Genomic DNA, 14,313 nt, shown 5'->3' with positions numbered 1-14,313 from the left:
CAATTGTCAGATACAGTTTTATCTCGTAAATATAGGAAAAACTGTTTGCTCTACTTAGGAAATGCAACCTCATACTTCCTACAAACTCGCCATTCCTCATGTCCAAATTTCTGGAGTTGCAGGCAAAACAAGACTACAACACTTATGGACCTGTTTTGTAGTAGTGCACGATTTAACTCTTATTATCCTCCACAAAGTTCTTATTTACCAAGCACTGACAAATCAAATGGGTCTTGTATAGAAAACCAATTAAACATGAGTGACAAAGTAGCCAATCAATAGTAAGCATTGAGTGTCTGCAAGTCACCTGTAAGTAAACTAAATGTATCGAAGTGGCAGCACATGCTCATCTCAGATGAGAGCTAAAAAAACAGCCCCGTCACTATTTCTACTTATTACCCTTAGACTGAGAATGGGAGAAGGCAAGAATACAGGAGGAAGAATATTTTTGTCAGAATCTAGTGGCTCTCTAAACTCGGATATGCTGCTGGTCTAACCTTTGCATTAGCTCTATATACCCATTACCAAAGAATTGCAGCCCAAAAAGATGGAATATGGAAAAAACAGACTGCAAACTCTTGCCACTAGTAATCTACCATCAGTGACACACCTTGTAAGATACACCTCTATTTTTTTTCGATGGGTACAAATCATAACACTCTTCCAAAATATACCTATCAAAACAAACACCATAGAAAATCAGTATTTCAGTGCCCAAATGTCACATCAATCTGGTACAACAGCAAATTAGTGGGATAATCTAGGGGACCCGAGCACGTTGGAAAACTAGGCAAACACAATTACAAACGAAGGTACTGAACTATCGAGGCTGTCACATCACTAAAGTGCACCGATATGTACATAACTTTTGTTCGGGGAGGGCTTATAATGGTCCTTCTTTATTTTACTGATTTTGCTGGCTGGCTTGTGACATGCCATCACTTAGTAGAGCTGATTCTGCTTGACCATGAGGTAAATCTCACAATTATCATGGAAAAGAGCATATTTTTTGTGTGACTGCAAAGTGTTTATGATCTTTGAACGGCTGTCACATTGAGGTTTGTATGGTGCACAAATATGCAAATGTAAACTTTTGGTGTATTTCTTACATTTTTGTAAGTTTGTATGAAGGAGATCAACTGGTGATAATGCTAACACGAACTGAACTAAAATCATTAGAAGCTTCCTCAACTTAACACTACATTTCTGATCTGCTGTTGCCACACACCAAGTCCCCTAAATGGCTTATTAGCCTGTCTTACCAGCGTTAATGCAATTGCTCCTATAGGATTTCTCCGTAGAACATTCATTGCTTATTAACGTTTGAAGCTAGAGAGCAGGGATTTAATTCAAGAGTTTTGAGTATGAGCTAAGGGCCACATGTAGGTAAATCTGAAATACCGATTTCGTAATAGCAAATTTTACCGTTTCGCTATTAAGAAATCGGTATTTCCTATGTAGGTAAAGATTCGGTAAAAAATACTGAATCCTTAATATTCCTTATTACTGAATCGGTAATTGAGATTCCGTAATAAGGAATACCTACCCATTCATTTCTATGGGCTTGGAGGCCCATAGGAATGAATGTGAAGACATTCAGTATTAGCAATTCGTCTGGGAGGTATTTCAAGGGTGCCAGGGTGTCCAAAGGACACCCTGTTGCACCCCTGAAATGTGTATGCATGCACATGTGGAGCACATACATGCCCTAAGGGCATGGATGTGTGCCACATGGTACTTCAAAAAAAAAAAAGTGCTTTTTTAAAGGAAATCGGTAATTACCACCAACTTGAAGTTGGTGGTAATTCCCGATTTCTTAAGGCTCAAAAGCACTCTTTAACCTCATAGCTGCTGGCGACATCAAGCGGACGTCGCGTGCACTACCTAGGTAGTGCTGCGCACGTCCGTTGGATGTCGCGGCCCCGCCTGCGCAATATAACATTCCGCACTAGTGCGGAACGTTCAGCGCAGTAAAGGGGTTAATGTGCTTCCTAAATTGCATTTAAGGAATCGGTATTACAGATTCCTTAAATGCAAGAGCAATAAGGAATCAGTATTTACGGATTCCTTACCTGTATATGGTTATTCACTCACTTCCCTTATATCACTACTCTACATCATATAGCCCACTCCTTTTCCACTCTGGACTTATAATTGAATTGTTATGTGTGAACTATTTGATCTTATGATTATTATACTACCCATCTTCGAATCATGATCTGATGGTTATCTTTCCCTGTAACTGTAAAGCGGTCAGATATCCTTCGGGATCAGCACTGTAGTAGTTGTGCCAAAGCTGCTTTCAAATTGGAAGCAAAAAAATTCCTCTTGAAGAAGTTCTTACCTTAATAGAAGGGGCAATATATATATATATATATATATATATATATATATATATATATATATATATATATATATATATATATATATATATATATATATATATATATATATATATATATATATATATATATATATATATATATATATATATATATATATCTTTCTTGTACTTTTATTTTCTGCCCAAAATGCATCGGACTTTGCATAGAATGGTTCATTCCGGTATATGGTTATTATTTGGTAGTAATTATTATTCTTGTACATGATTTTTGTGTTTGCTCCCCTTAAATCATTATGTTACATTGTTTTGCCCATCCCGTGCTCACCCAGGTCTATAAATGATCTATTAGATGCTCACCACTTGATTCAATGCTTAGTAGAAGCCCCATATCATTCATGTTTAGATTTTATCATGGTATTGACTATTATTACTGCATATGGATATTCACTCACTTCCCTTATATCACTACGCTACATCATATAGCCAACCAACTCCTTGTCCACTCAGGACCTATAATTGAATTGTTATGTGTGAAATATTTGATCTTATGATTACTATACTACCCATGTTCGAATCATGATCCGATTGTTACCTTTCCCTATAACAGTAAAGCGCTCTGATATCCTTCAGGATCTAGTCTGCGCTATATAAAACTTTATAAATAAATAAATACATACATTAGGAATGGCTAAATACAGGTCGGCAACGCTGAAATTTACCGAATTTCGGCATTACTGACTGGTATTTAGCCACCTCCATCTGGCCCCAGGTTCTTTCTTTTATGTCAGTTGCTTAGGTTACAGAAATAGCAGGTAGGTCCTGTCCTCCCATCAACTGTCCCTAGCTCCTAGCTTGCACTTTACACCACACATCAACATTTCATTACGTCATTAACTCACAAATTCCAGGTGCTAGCTCAGGCATACAGTGAATAGGTAAAGACAGGATACTACACACGTCCCTTTCTTACAAATAACGAAACATGAATGCAAGACATGTAGTCCCAGATCCTCGTTCACGAGGCAGAATGGACACAAAAAACACCCACTTCCTTCGACAAAGGGTTTCTCCATCATCTCTAAGTCTTCGCATTCAAGGCAAAAACAAACAAAAGCAGAAAGTTTAACAATACATCACCTTAAAACCAGTGAAAACTCTTTTGACCAACCAACACAAAACCTGGCTTCACACCACTGGGACAAAAAGTCACCAGACATCTACATCACACTACCAAATTATGCAGGTGACACAAACTGAGTTTCTACACCTACCCAAGGGCTCCAATATGCACATCCACAGATGTTCAACATACTCCACCAAGCACTCACACATAAAGTGCAGTCGAGTACTCTAACACATCCAATACCTAATCACACCAGCAGCTCAGACCAACAATGATCAAGAGCTAGGTCGAAGAAAGCCCTTAATCTGCACCCAGTAAAACACCCTCTGGAAACAGAACCAGAAAAAGTTGTGATACTTTCTAAACGCAATGACAGCCTACAACATATGTATAGAAAAAAACATTACCAAAGATTAAACAATACAGCAGTCCAGTAATACAATCTTGGGCTTCACACCCCACGAAGAAGGACTCCCCCTATATCACACTAGAGTTGCACCAAACACTAGCATTCAAGCAGAACACTGACCAACTCCATTGAATAAAACACAAAACAATAACAAATGTACCGCGCTCCTGTACAAAACACTTGTCAAATCTTCCTACTTTAACAGGTTTACTATTTGTCCCAGATCGTGCTCAGGCAAAACATGTAGCTACCATCCACAACAGCACAGGTAACTACACTTCTTCACAGTATCACTCCATGGGGTACTTCTCATTGCAACGTCTTATAGCATGGTACATCTCTTCTCCCACATCCCGCATCACAGGGTACCTTTAGTGAAAGGGTACTGCTTTTTCTCTATTCGCACCACCACACACAAGTGTACAGCACGCATATCTCACAGTGGGTACTGCTCTTCACCGAGAGCTCCATCCTCCATCTAACTGTCCCCATCTCCTAGCTTCCAATCTGTGCTACACACCAGTATTCTATTACATCATTCATTGTCAATATTCCAGACACCAGCTCAGGCATACAGGCAATCCAAGCACACTAAAGACTACACAAACCATCTTCCTCTACAGAAAATCCACAACTTACACTAGGTTATTATACACCAGCACATATCCTACTAATATCAGTTCTTAGTCTACAAGCTAGTTTAAGAAGTCACTCCCCGTAATGATTAACAAAAGCTGCCTTTGTATTACTTTTTTATGCATTCTCCAAAAATATGCCATTCTTTTTCCAGCCATCATGTGCTTGTGCAATTTATACCAGTAGTCTCATATCTCTACAATTCTTTGTGTAAACCATTAGTTAAATACACTAATCAAGCTGACCTGCAATAAACTAGTCCTCTTAGTACTTAAACACACCTTTGTTTTTTCAGCTGCGGGCACAACTAATTTTATTACTCACATTCATAAAGCATTTTTTAAAGGTTTTAAATATTTTCTTTTCTTACCTGATCAAGGATCCTCCCCATTCTGTCAAACAAAACTTTCACAAAATGTCCCTCAAAGAAAGGTGCTTCCAAATTGCATTTTTCCAGTGCCTTTGGGTAGTTGGGCCATTCCCACCGAATACAGATAGCACAGTAATCACGAAACTAGAAATGAATAGGCACATGACCACATATTAATGCAGAGTCGTTGATTGAACTGACCACATTTCACTGCACGAGGAAGGGTGAATCTAGAAATGACACACAACACACTACATAACAGGGGACTGACCTTGTGGACCAATTTTAGTGTTAGATAGTACCAAGCAAGGTCAATGAAAGCAGCGTGGTAGGGAACACAGTGATGTGACAGATCATCGACCTTACCAGATGACAAAGCAGCACATAGTACAGTTTTTAAGGGCGGTCCATGAGTCTACTTCTGGCCAGCAGGATGAATACACATTGCCAGGAAGCGGCTCTGAGGAAAAGAAATGGGTACCATGGACACAGTAAACAGGGTTGTTTTCTAAAGAAGATGCACGTCATGCTGACAACGGGTCCATGTTTCGAACAGAATACTCCCTGGGTATAGAAGCTTGCCATCCACTGATCAACCACGATATGAATCTATGCCCTTAATTGCACACAGTGGTTTAAACACATGCATATTCTTCACATGACAAGTAGTGTTCAAGTTGCCAAGTGGCACCGCACTATGTGAGATACCGGTGTCCAACACCCGTTCCGCCAGTACTGACATTTTTGCAAGCAAAACACACTGCATTCTGAGTTTGTACTTTTGCCTTACCCAAATTCAAGGTGTACCCAAAAGTGTAATCTTGCATACTGATAAAAGGCCATGGCACGCTAAAGTTGTTACACATACGTGAGGTCAAAAAGCTGAGAGTGCTCTTACCTGACTTGAGCTACCCAGTCCCATGCAAAGGCACAAAGGTGCCCAGTAACAAATTTATTCCTAGCAAGACTTTTCTTACGCTTTACTGCCATTAGTATGGATTCATGCTGCTGCCAGATTTAGGACACCTTTATAACCTGTCCTTGGGTAATTGGTCACAGAACAGAATCTGTTTTCGGATTGTTTGAATTGGATCATTAGTATGGGTAGAATTAACATGCTGGTTTAGTGTATATTATTGGTTGTATGAGTATTGTTTAATCTTTAGCACGGTTTGGCTTGTGTAGTTAAATGGTACAAAAGGGGGTGGTGATGGACGGAGCATCTGAATCAATCAAACACTTACACCCAGTCAAAAGATCTGGGTTTAATCCATCACCGTTCTTTAGCCCACTCTGCCACCCCAGTTCAGACATGGCTATATGCAAATCAGTCTGACCCTGTGCCTCATGGGAACAGTCCAGCCCGAACTGCCAAGCCATGTCTTCCCTGGACCTGAAACAAGCTTCCGAGGATCGGTTTCTGGCATTCCAGCCGTCTTCAGCCCGGCTTGCTTGAATCCAGTGGCAAAGTGAGCAAGGGACTCACGTCTGAGCATACCCTGCCACACTTATGGCGGCCAAAAGCGGTACAAAAGGGGGTGGTGATGGACGGAGCATATGAATCAATCAAACACTCACACCAGGTCAAAAGATCTGGGTTTAATCCATCACTGTTCTTTAGCCCACTCTGCCACCCCAGTTCAGATATGGCTATATGCAAATCAGTCTGCCCCTGTGCCTCATGGGAACAGTCCAGCTCGAACTGCCAAGCCATGTCTTCCCTGGACCGTAAACAAGCTTCCGAGGACCGGTTTCTGGCATTCCAGCCGTCTTCAGCCCGGCTTGCTTGAATCCAGTGGCAAAGTGAGCAAGGACTCACGTCTGAGCATACCCTGCCACACTTATGGCGGCCAAAAGCGGTACAAAAGGGGGTGGTGATGGATTAAACCCAGATCTTTTGACTGGGTTTGAGTGTTTGATTGATTCAGATGCTCCGTCCATCACCACCCCCTTTTGTACCTCGTTTGGCCGCCATAAGTGTGGTAGGGTATACTCAGACGTGAGTCCCTTGCTCACTTTGCCACTGGATTCAAGCAAGCCGGGCTGAAGACGGCTGGAATGCCAGAAACCGGTCCTCGGAAGCTTGTTTCCGGTCCAGGGAAGACATGGTTTGGCAGTTCGGGCTGGACTGTTCCCATGAGGCACAGGGTCAGACTGATTTGCATATAGCCATGTCTGAACTGGGGTGGCAGAGTGGGCTAAAGAACGGTGATGGATTAAACCCAGATCTTTTGACTGGGTGTGAGTGTTTGATTGATTCAGATGCTCCGTCCATCACCACCCCCTTTTGTACCGTTGTGTAGTTAAATGGCATTACCATCTTGGGTACATGTATCTGGGAAGATTTGGCATGTGCATTCCCCAGCTTGACTGTGCCAGATGTAATTGAGAGCATAGCGTCTTGTGAAAGGTCACTGGTATCTCTTTGAGCCACACTAGTAGTTAGCTCAAAAAGTCGACATCCTGCTTTAACCAATCAGTGTTAGATTACTGAGAATCTATAATGTGGGTAATTGCAAACTGTGTGTCTTCTGCAAGCTCTCCTTTGGGGCACTGGTGCTAAAGAACAGTGTTGGTAAGCATCATATTTCTTTTGGGTGACCAAACAAGAAAAGCAAGTTCGGAATTACTGTGTTTTTATCTAGGAACCTAAATCGATATTTCTATTTTATGCCCTTGTACGGTTATAATCAATAATATCCCTATAATGGCATAAGAATCATATCCATATTTGTTGTAGCCCATGCAGTCACATTAAGCAAGGCTACTTCCCCGGACTCCTAGAAAGCACAACGGTTCTCTATACAAACCAAACCTCCAGCAATCTGGGAAATCCCAATTTGCTTTGATTTTGATTTCGTCCTAGGACTCCTGTACTGTAAGAACGGCCAGTTCTTAGTGACATCTTTATTAACGTCTTATGTCCACCCTTACGTCAAACCTGGCACCTTTCAGGTATAAATATACCAACGTTGCCTTAAGCAAACACACGGTGGTGGTTTTGGAGCAGAGCAACTATCTACTTGCCCGAGAGGCCAGCTGATGCGAGAGCCCACGGACGCTGCCCCTCCCTTTTGACGCACTGAGAAAGACGCTGTCTTTTCTCCGGCCGAGAAAATCCAGCTCCGGTGTTCTCAGCCGCCTTCGCGAGCTGCTGGGATATCGAGTCCTGAAAGAGAGATACCAGACCTCCTGCATTCTATTACCCAGGTACGGAGCTGACTAAATCCTTAAAGAGAATTCTTGAATCAGATCCTTGGCAAAACCAACTTAACTTAAACTGCTACTTACTCCTTCCCAGTATTAGGCCTAGGTCAGGTACACCGGGGTAGGCGTATTTAGAAGCACCAGGTGAGTATGTTTAGTCAATGTATATATGTATGTATATATTTTATCCATTTTAAAGTATCTTATGGCTAAGAAACCATATCAATGCTTTTACAGTATTATTTCATAATACTCCTTTTACTGTACGCACTTTACTTTATATTAAGTATTGCAATTATGGCAATTCATTTCTCTTGCATGAGAAAGAAGACTGCTCAATAAATAACACCTTTTTATTGAAAACGCCCGTCTCGCTTTTCTCTGCACTCTGGTGAAACTAAGTATGCACTTCTGACTGAGTGAAATAACTGTCTATTGTTTTCACACGACTCTAGAGATACACTCTTATTCTGAGGGAGCAAAGTTGTCATGTTATATGGTTGTCAGAAGCTAATCCCTTCTTGTCTATCCAGGGGGGTTAAACTCCTCCTCGTTTATTCGAGAAAGTTTCTAGTGACCTCTGAGCTAGCTGGCAAAACATAAGTCTAATATAGTCAGTAGAGATATAGTCAGTAGAGACCTAGTCGACCTCAGTCCTACGTCTACACTGCTGAATATATTATTCCAATGCGCAGAGCCTATTGGGAATATAGGAACTACACTACATGGCGCCCAACGTTTTGTAAGGCGATAAACCTAACGCAAGACGTTAGAGTAACTCAGTCGTGCTTTTTCACAACGACCCTTTTTCCCCGTAAATACTCCAAAAGACGTCTGGAGTGGGTAAGAGGTTAAAATCCGCCGGAACTTAGTAGGAAGAGATTCCTATGTAGAGTTTTTGGTTTAGTAAACGTTGAAGGATACAGTATTCCAAAATATTGTGCACCTAATCTTTGTTTCCTTGAAACTTGATCTGCAACAAAAACCTTTCTACCAGTAAAATGGGGGAAAGTGAAGAAGAAAGGGAGACAGCTAGAATAGCAGCTCAACTCCTAGAGGATGACACAAGTCTCCTACAGAATGACCCGAATGCTATACTCATTCCGGTCAACATAAGAAAAACTATAACTCTTAAACTTATAGAAAACGGACTGACATCATGAGGTAGTACAGTCATATTCGTGATAGAGGCCCATGAATATCTGCAGACAGAGGTATTCTATTTATGGATAAACTTTCCAGCAGCAAACGCTGTAACACACGACTTCCACTATTATAAAATAGAGGAACCTCCGGATGAATACACTCCTTTCGAGGACGTTAAAATCCCATTAAATTACCAAGAGCACCTGCTCTGGTTTAAAGGCGCCCTAAAACATAATAATCACATCACCAGGCTCGGTCCACTAGGTAGACCAGAAGAAACGGGTCGGTCCTATACAACTATGCAACACACCCAGACTACAAAATAATGTCAAGCGAACAACTCCTAGTTAAACTAAAAGAATTAACAAAGACATATAGGGAATTAGTTCAAATGGCAAGGGATGATATAAAAAATTTCCAGAAATTAAAGGAAACAGATATAACAGACCAACCAATTGAACTTGCCAAAATCATAGAAAAATCCTATGAAGAACTAGGTAGAGATAGTTTGGGTGGGAAACCGGTAAAACCCCAACTAACTGAAAATCCTGAAAAGATATTTATTAAAAACAATCTAAACACTCCAAAAAAGAGCTGGGATGGGAATAAACAATCCGCTCCTAAAGAAAAAAGATTCCAGTCCAGAGGAAGGTCTCCTCGGCGGAGAGAAAGATCTCCGGACCAAGGACATAAGTTTCCCCAGAGGGAGCCCTCTGAGAAAAGATACAACCTTAGAAATAGGGATAATTTGAAAAAAACCTGATAGATATCAAGATATTGATACATGTCCCTCTCGATCTTTTCAGACTTCCTCGCAGAAATCGGAAAGAAGAGGAAGGTCAGAACACAGGGAAGAGCACATCAAGTCCAAAGACAAGGAACCTGCTCAAAGTAAAAAAAATACAATTTCCAAGAAAGAAGGTAGCTAGTATTAAAATAATCAAACATGCCGAGGATACTGAGGACACAGCTGAAAAACGGAGAGTGGGCCCAGATAATGCTAGACAGCGCAGCAGAAGTGACAATAGCTCGTAAGATCCTGATGAATCATCTGGAGACAGTGGACACGAATGAAAACATTCAGGTGGAAACTGCAGATACCAGAGTTAGCAAACCTCATAAAATATACGAAATAACATTGCGTATAGAGGGAGATAAGACTAGGAAAGTAAGGGGTCTGTTTTGGGATAACCTTTCAAAAGGCTATGACATCCTATTAGCTGAGAAAGACTGGCCGCCAGAGTTTGTCAGGGAGTGCCCCCATGGCGAAGAAATGATTATGCCTGCCTTCTCAAATCATATTCCAATTCATAGAAAATACATATTGCAAGAAAATGGGCAGTAGCCCAAGCTCCTGCATTATATAAAAATCATGTAGGATGGGATGAGGACTCCCCTCCTCACAAAATCCAGTTAAAATGTCAACCAACTGCACAAAGGCAGTACCCAATTAAGCAAGAAGCTAAAAAACAAGTCAGGGAGATCTTAGATCAACTTGAATACCAAGGGGTGATAGAAACATGCACCTCTCAAATGAACAATCCTTTGTTTCCTGTCTCCAAACCAGACGACTCGTATCGTCTAGTCTTGGACTACAGACACCTTAACTCATGTTGCAAAACGTTTGCAGTACAAAACTCACACAGTGCAGCACTAATGAATAACATCGTTCGCAAAAAAAAAAACAACAACATTAGACATCTTTAATAAATTCTTTTGTCAAAACATTGCAAAGCAGGTATTTAACCGCTTTCTCAATAATGGGTTCACAGAAAATTTCTGTCGACTCCCACAGGGATTCAAGAATAGCCCAGGATTATTCTCAGCAAGGGTAACAGAGTTACTACAAATATATGATGATGAGGCATTATCTTATGTCGACGACATCTATCTCACAGATGATGACTTGGATACTCACTTGAAAAGAGTGAACACCATAATACTTGGGTTCGCAGCAGAGGGTTACAAATTCAACTTTAAAAAGTCACGAATTGCCCATCTAACTGTCCTGTTTTTAGGATATGAATTATCAAGTGAAGGCAAAAGCCTAGCAGACAACTTCTTAGAAAAGTGTGCTGTACTCCAAGCACCAAAAACGCTGAAGAACTCACAATCAATACTAGGTTTCCTGAATTTCGGAAGAACTTATATTCTAAATTATGCAGAGAGGGTTAAACCTCTCTATGAATTAATAAAACCTGATTTTAAACCAATCAATTGGACTGAAACACACAGAGATTTTGAGATCATTGCAAACAGACATGTTAGCTAAAACAAAATTACAAATTCGCGACAACACACGCAACCTTGTAATACGAATCATCCCAGGAAGATGCGGATTCACGTACCTAACTTCTAATGAGGGAGAAATGGTACCAATAGCTTACAAATCACATTTGTACACAAAAGCTGAAATGAAATTCAGTTCAACTGAAAAAATTCTAACTGCGGTTCAGACTGCTGTAGCAAAAGAAAGAGCCCTAGCACAAGGTAAACTAATAATAATCGTTACACCGGTACCAGCCCTAGAAGCGGTAACAAAAGCAAGCATTCCAAATGCTAAGGCACTACATCCGAGATGGATCCAATGGGTTAAATCTCTTGCTGCAACAGACGTAGTATACAAATTTGATCCTAATTTAAAAACACAAGAATTTCTACAATATGAATATGAATGTCCCCTGCCAACCGAAATCCTGCCTCTAGAACACTTCTGCTGTGTAATATATACAGACGGATCAGCACAACCCGCAGTTGGGGGTAAACAAGCTTACAGTGCTGCGTGCGCGATTGTTAAAGGTCGTTGGCACAAAGGAAAATTTAGACCACTGGTCACTAAAACGCAATCTGTAGGAGATTGTACAGCTCAGCGAGCTGAACTACTAGCATTTAAGATGGCGCTTGAAAATACCGATCGCGAATTCCCCACACCAATAGTGTGCGATTCATATTACTGCGTTCAGTCTTATAATGAATACCTGCAGAACTGGGTTCAAAACGGTTTCAAAGATGCAAAAGGTGGCACAATCAAGCATAAAATGCTTTGGGAACAAGTAGTTCTTTTACAGGAAGAACTACAAAAGACTCACGTGATACATACACTGAGTCATCAACGTGATGGCGTTCACGTTGCAGGGAATTCATTGGCTAATGAAGCCGCGAAGGCAGCTGTGCAAACGGCTTCCGTAGCTGCTATCACCCTGTCAAAAACAAAAATAGACAGCGATATATTGCAAGCTGTCAGTGTGTCAGTAAAACAGGACAGAAAAACACTCCCGAAAGGCTTTCCAGTAAAGTACTCATACATAACTGATGCAAATAATGTTCCTTTTGCTCGAATCCCTGGAGTGGGGGATAGGGCAATTCCAAACATGGAACACAGGTTAGGACTAATTACAGCGGCACACGAAGGTCTCGCTTCTGCACATGCTGGTGTTTCCGCCACAATATCATTATTAAAACAGAGATATTGATGGCCGCGCATGAGAATACAAACTAGGAAATATGTGCTAGAATGCGAAATATGCCAAAGAATGAAAGTATCAACAGTGAAACGACCAGCAGAGACGCCCCTTCTAATTTCAGATAGACCTTTAGCTTGTGTTTACCTGGACCACTGTGGTCCCTTACAAAGGGATGGTAACTATAAATATATCATGGTCGCAGTGGATTCCTGCACGAGATTCATTTGGATGTGGCCCCAGCGCTCTGCTGACGCCAGAACTGTTATAAAAGATTTGCGAGTCTTTATCGGCACATACGCAATTGGCATGCTACATTCTGACCAGGGTCCTGCTTTTAGCTCTCGAGCTTATAAGGAGGCCATGACCGGCATGGGCATTGCATTGCGGTACTCTTGTCCCTTCCATCCTGAGGGAAATGGGATTGTGGAAAGAAAAAACCGGGACATAAAGCAATCTATAACGGCGAGGGCATTAAGTTCGGGTGATGGGTGGGTCCAACATTTAACAAGTGTCCAACGTAGTCTTAACAATCTGCCAAGAAATTCTCTAAAAGGTTTCAGCCCGTACGAACTATTGTTCGGAACTAGAATGCATATTCAGGACTTAGATAGTCATACTTCAGTGGTAGAAAGAAAATGCTTTGATATCAAAGATCGTTCGGCTGTTTTACAGGACTTACATGAAAAAAGAAAAGACCTGAGCAACATAAAGTTAAAACAGCAGCCAACAGCCACTGAAGATAAACCACCTGTCCCAGCAAGGCCTGTCTGGATTCCAAAGATCGGGGATCTGGTCAGAGAGAAGATCGCGGTGAAAAAGGAATTTGGGCATTCTTACAGAAAAGCAGTACCTGTCTTAGCTGTCAGCGGAACAAGATCAATCGTACTACCGCCCCTTGCTGGTAAAAAGGAGAACCGAGTTGTATCAATCGACCTGGTAAAACCACAATCATGTGGCCAATAATAAGTAGTAGGCCCAGTGGACTCCCAAGAAATAGCAGAACACCCACATTTGCTACAATCCAAGAGGTTCAAACTGAGAGACTAATCACATTTGATAAACCTGCAGTGAATAAAAAAGGACTATGCAATAATGCCATGGAACTTGTGCCTCTTGAAACCCAAATTACAACAGTTCGTCAAGAAACACCCGTCTACGACGATGTAGCATCCGACTATGCTAATGAAAGAAAATATTAAAAAACAAAAGAAAATTCGGAAGCAATTCCAACAATTGACAGAAATGCATCTGGCTACTTCATCAGTTTCGATAACTTTTCTGAAGATCCAAGCGAACCTGAAGAATCGCCAAAAACAAAAACTTTCAAAGGCAAATTAACTGAACTCTTTCATCAACTCAAAGAAACATATCTGATTTCTCCATTGATTGAATTTTGCATTGTGTTAGGTGTACTTTTCCTCCTGCTTTGGCTCATCATGGTACTTTGTTTGGGAAAATTAATTGAGGGAAAATACAGTACAATGGACACAGCAAGTCATAACATCAACTTGGTCCTAAAGCCACACAAGTCATCTCACAGCAAGAAAAGAGAACTATCAGTGAATGTCACAGCCATTCCAATACCCGGTGGGGTAGCTTAGGACAAAACTGATT

At 41.0% G+C, this 14,313-nt stretch overlaps 1 protein-coding gene across 1 annotated transcript in view; it reads right to left on the bottom strand.

The window, feature by feature from the left end:
* FHIP2A (FHF complex subunit HOOK interacting protein 2A) overlaps positions 1-14,313 on the bottom strand; it is a 340,036-nt gene that overhangs the window by 107,599 nt on the left and 218,124 nt on the right. The window contains exon 14 of the mRNA XM_086922896.1: positions 4,883-5,026. Coding sequence (XP_086779022.1) covers positions 4,883-5,026 — 144 coding nt within the window. The remainder of the gene's footprint in view (positions 1-4,882; positions 5,027-14,313) is intronic.

This window comes from Lissotriton vulgaris, chromosome 5, assembly GCF_964263255.1.
Source record: "Lissotriton vulgaris chromosome 5, aLisVul1.2, whole genome shotgun sequence".
Lineage (NCBI taxonomy): Eukaryota > Metazoa > Chordata > Amphibia > Caudata > Salamandridae > Lissotriton > Lissotriton vulgaris.
The sequence above is the reverse complement of the archived record's forward strand: the minus strand, read 5'-3'. Positions and strand labels throughout refer to the sequence as shown.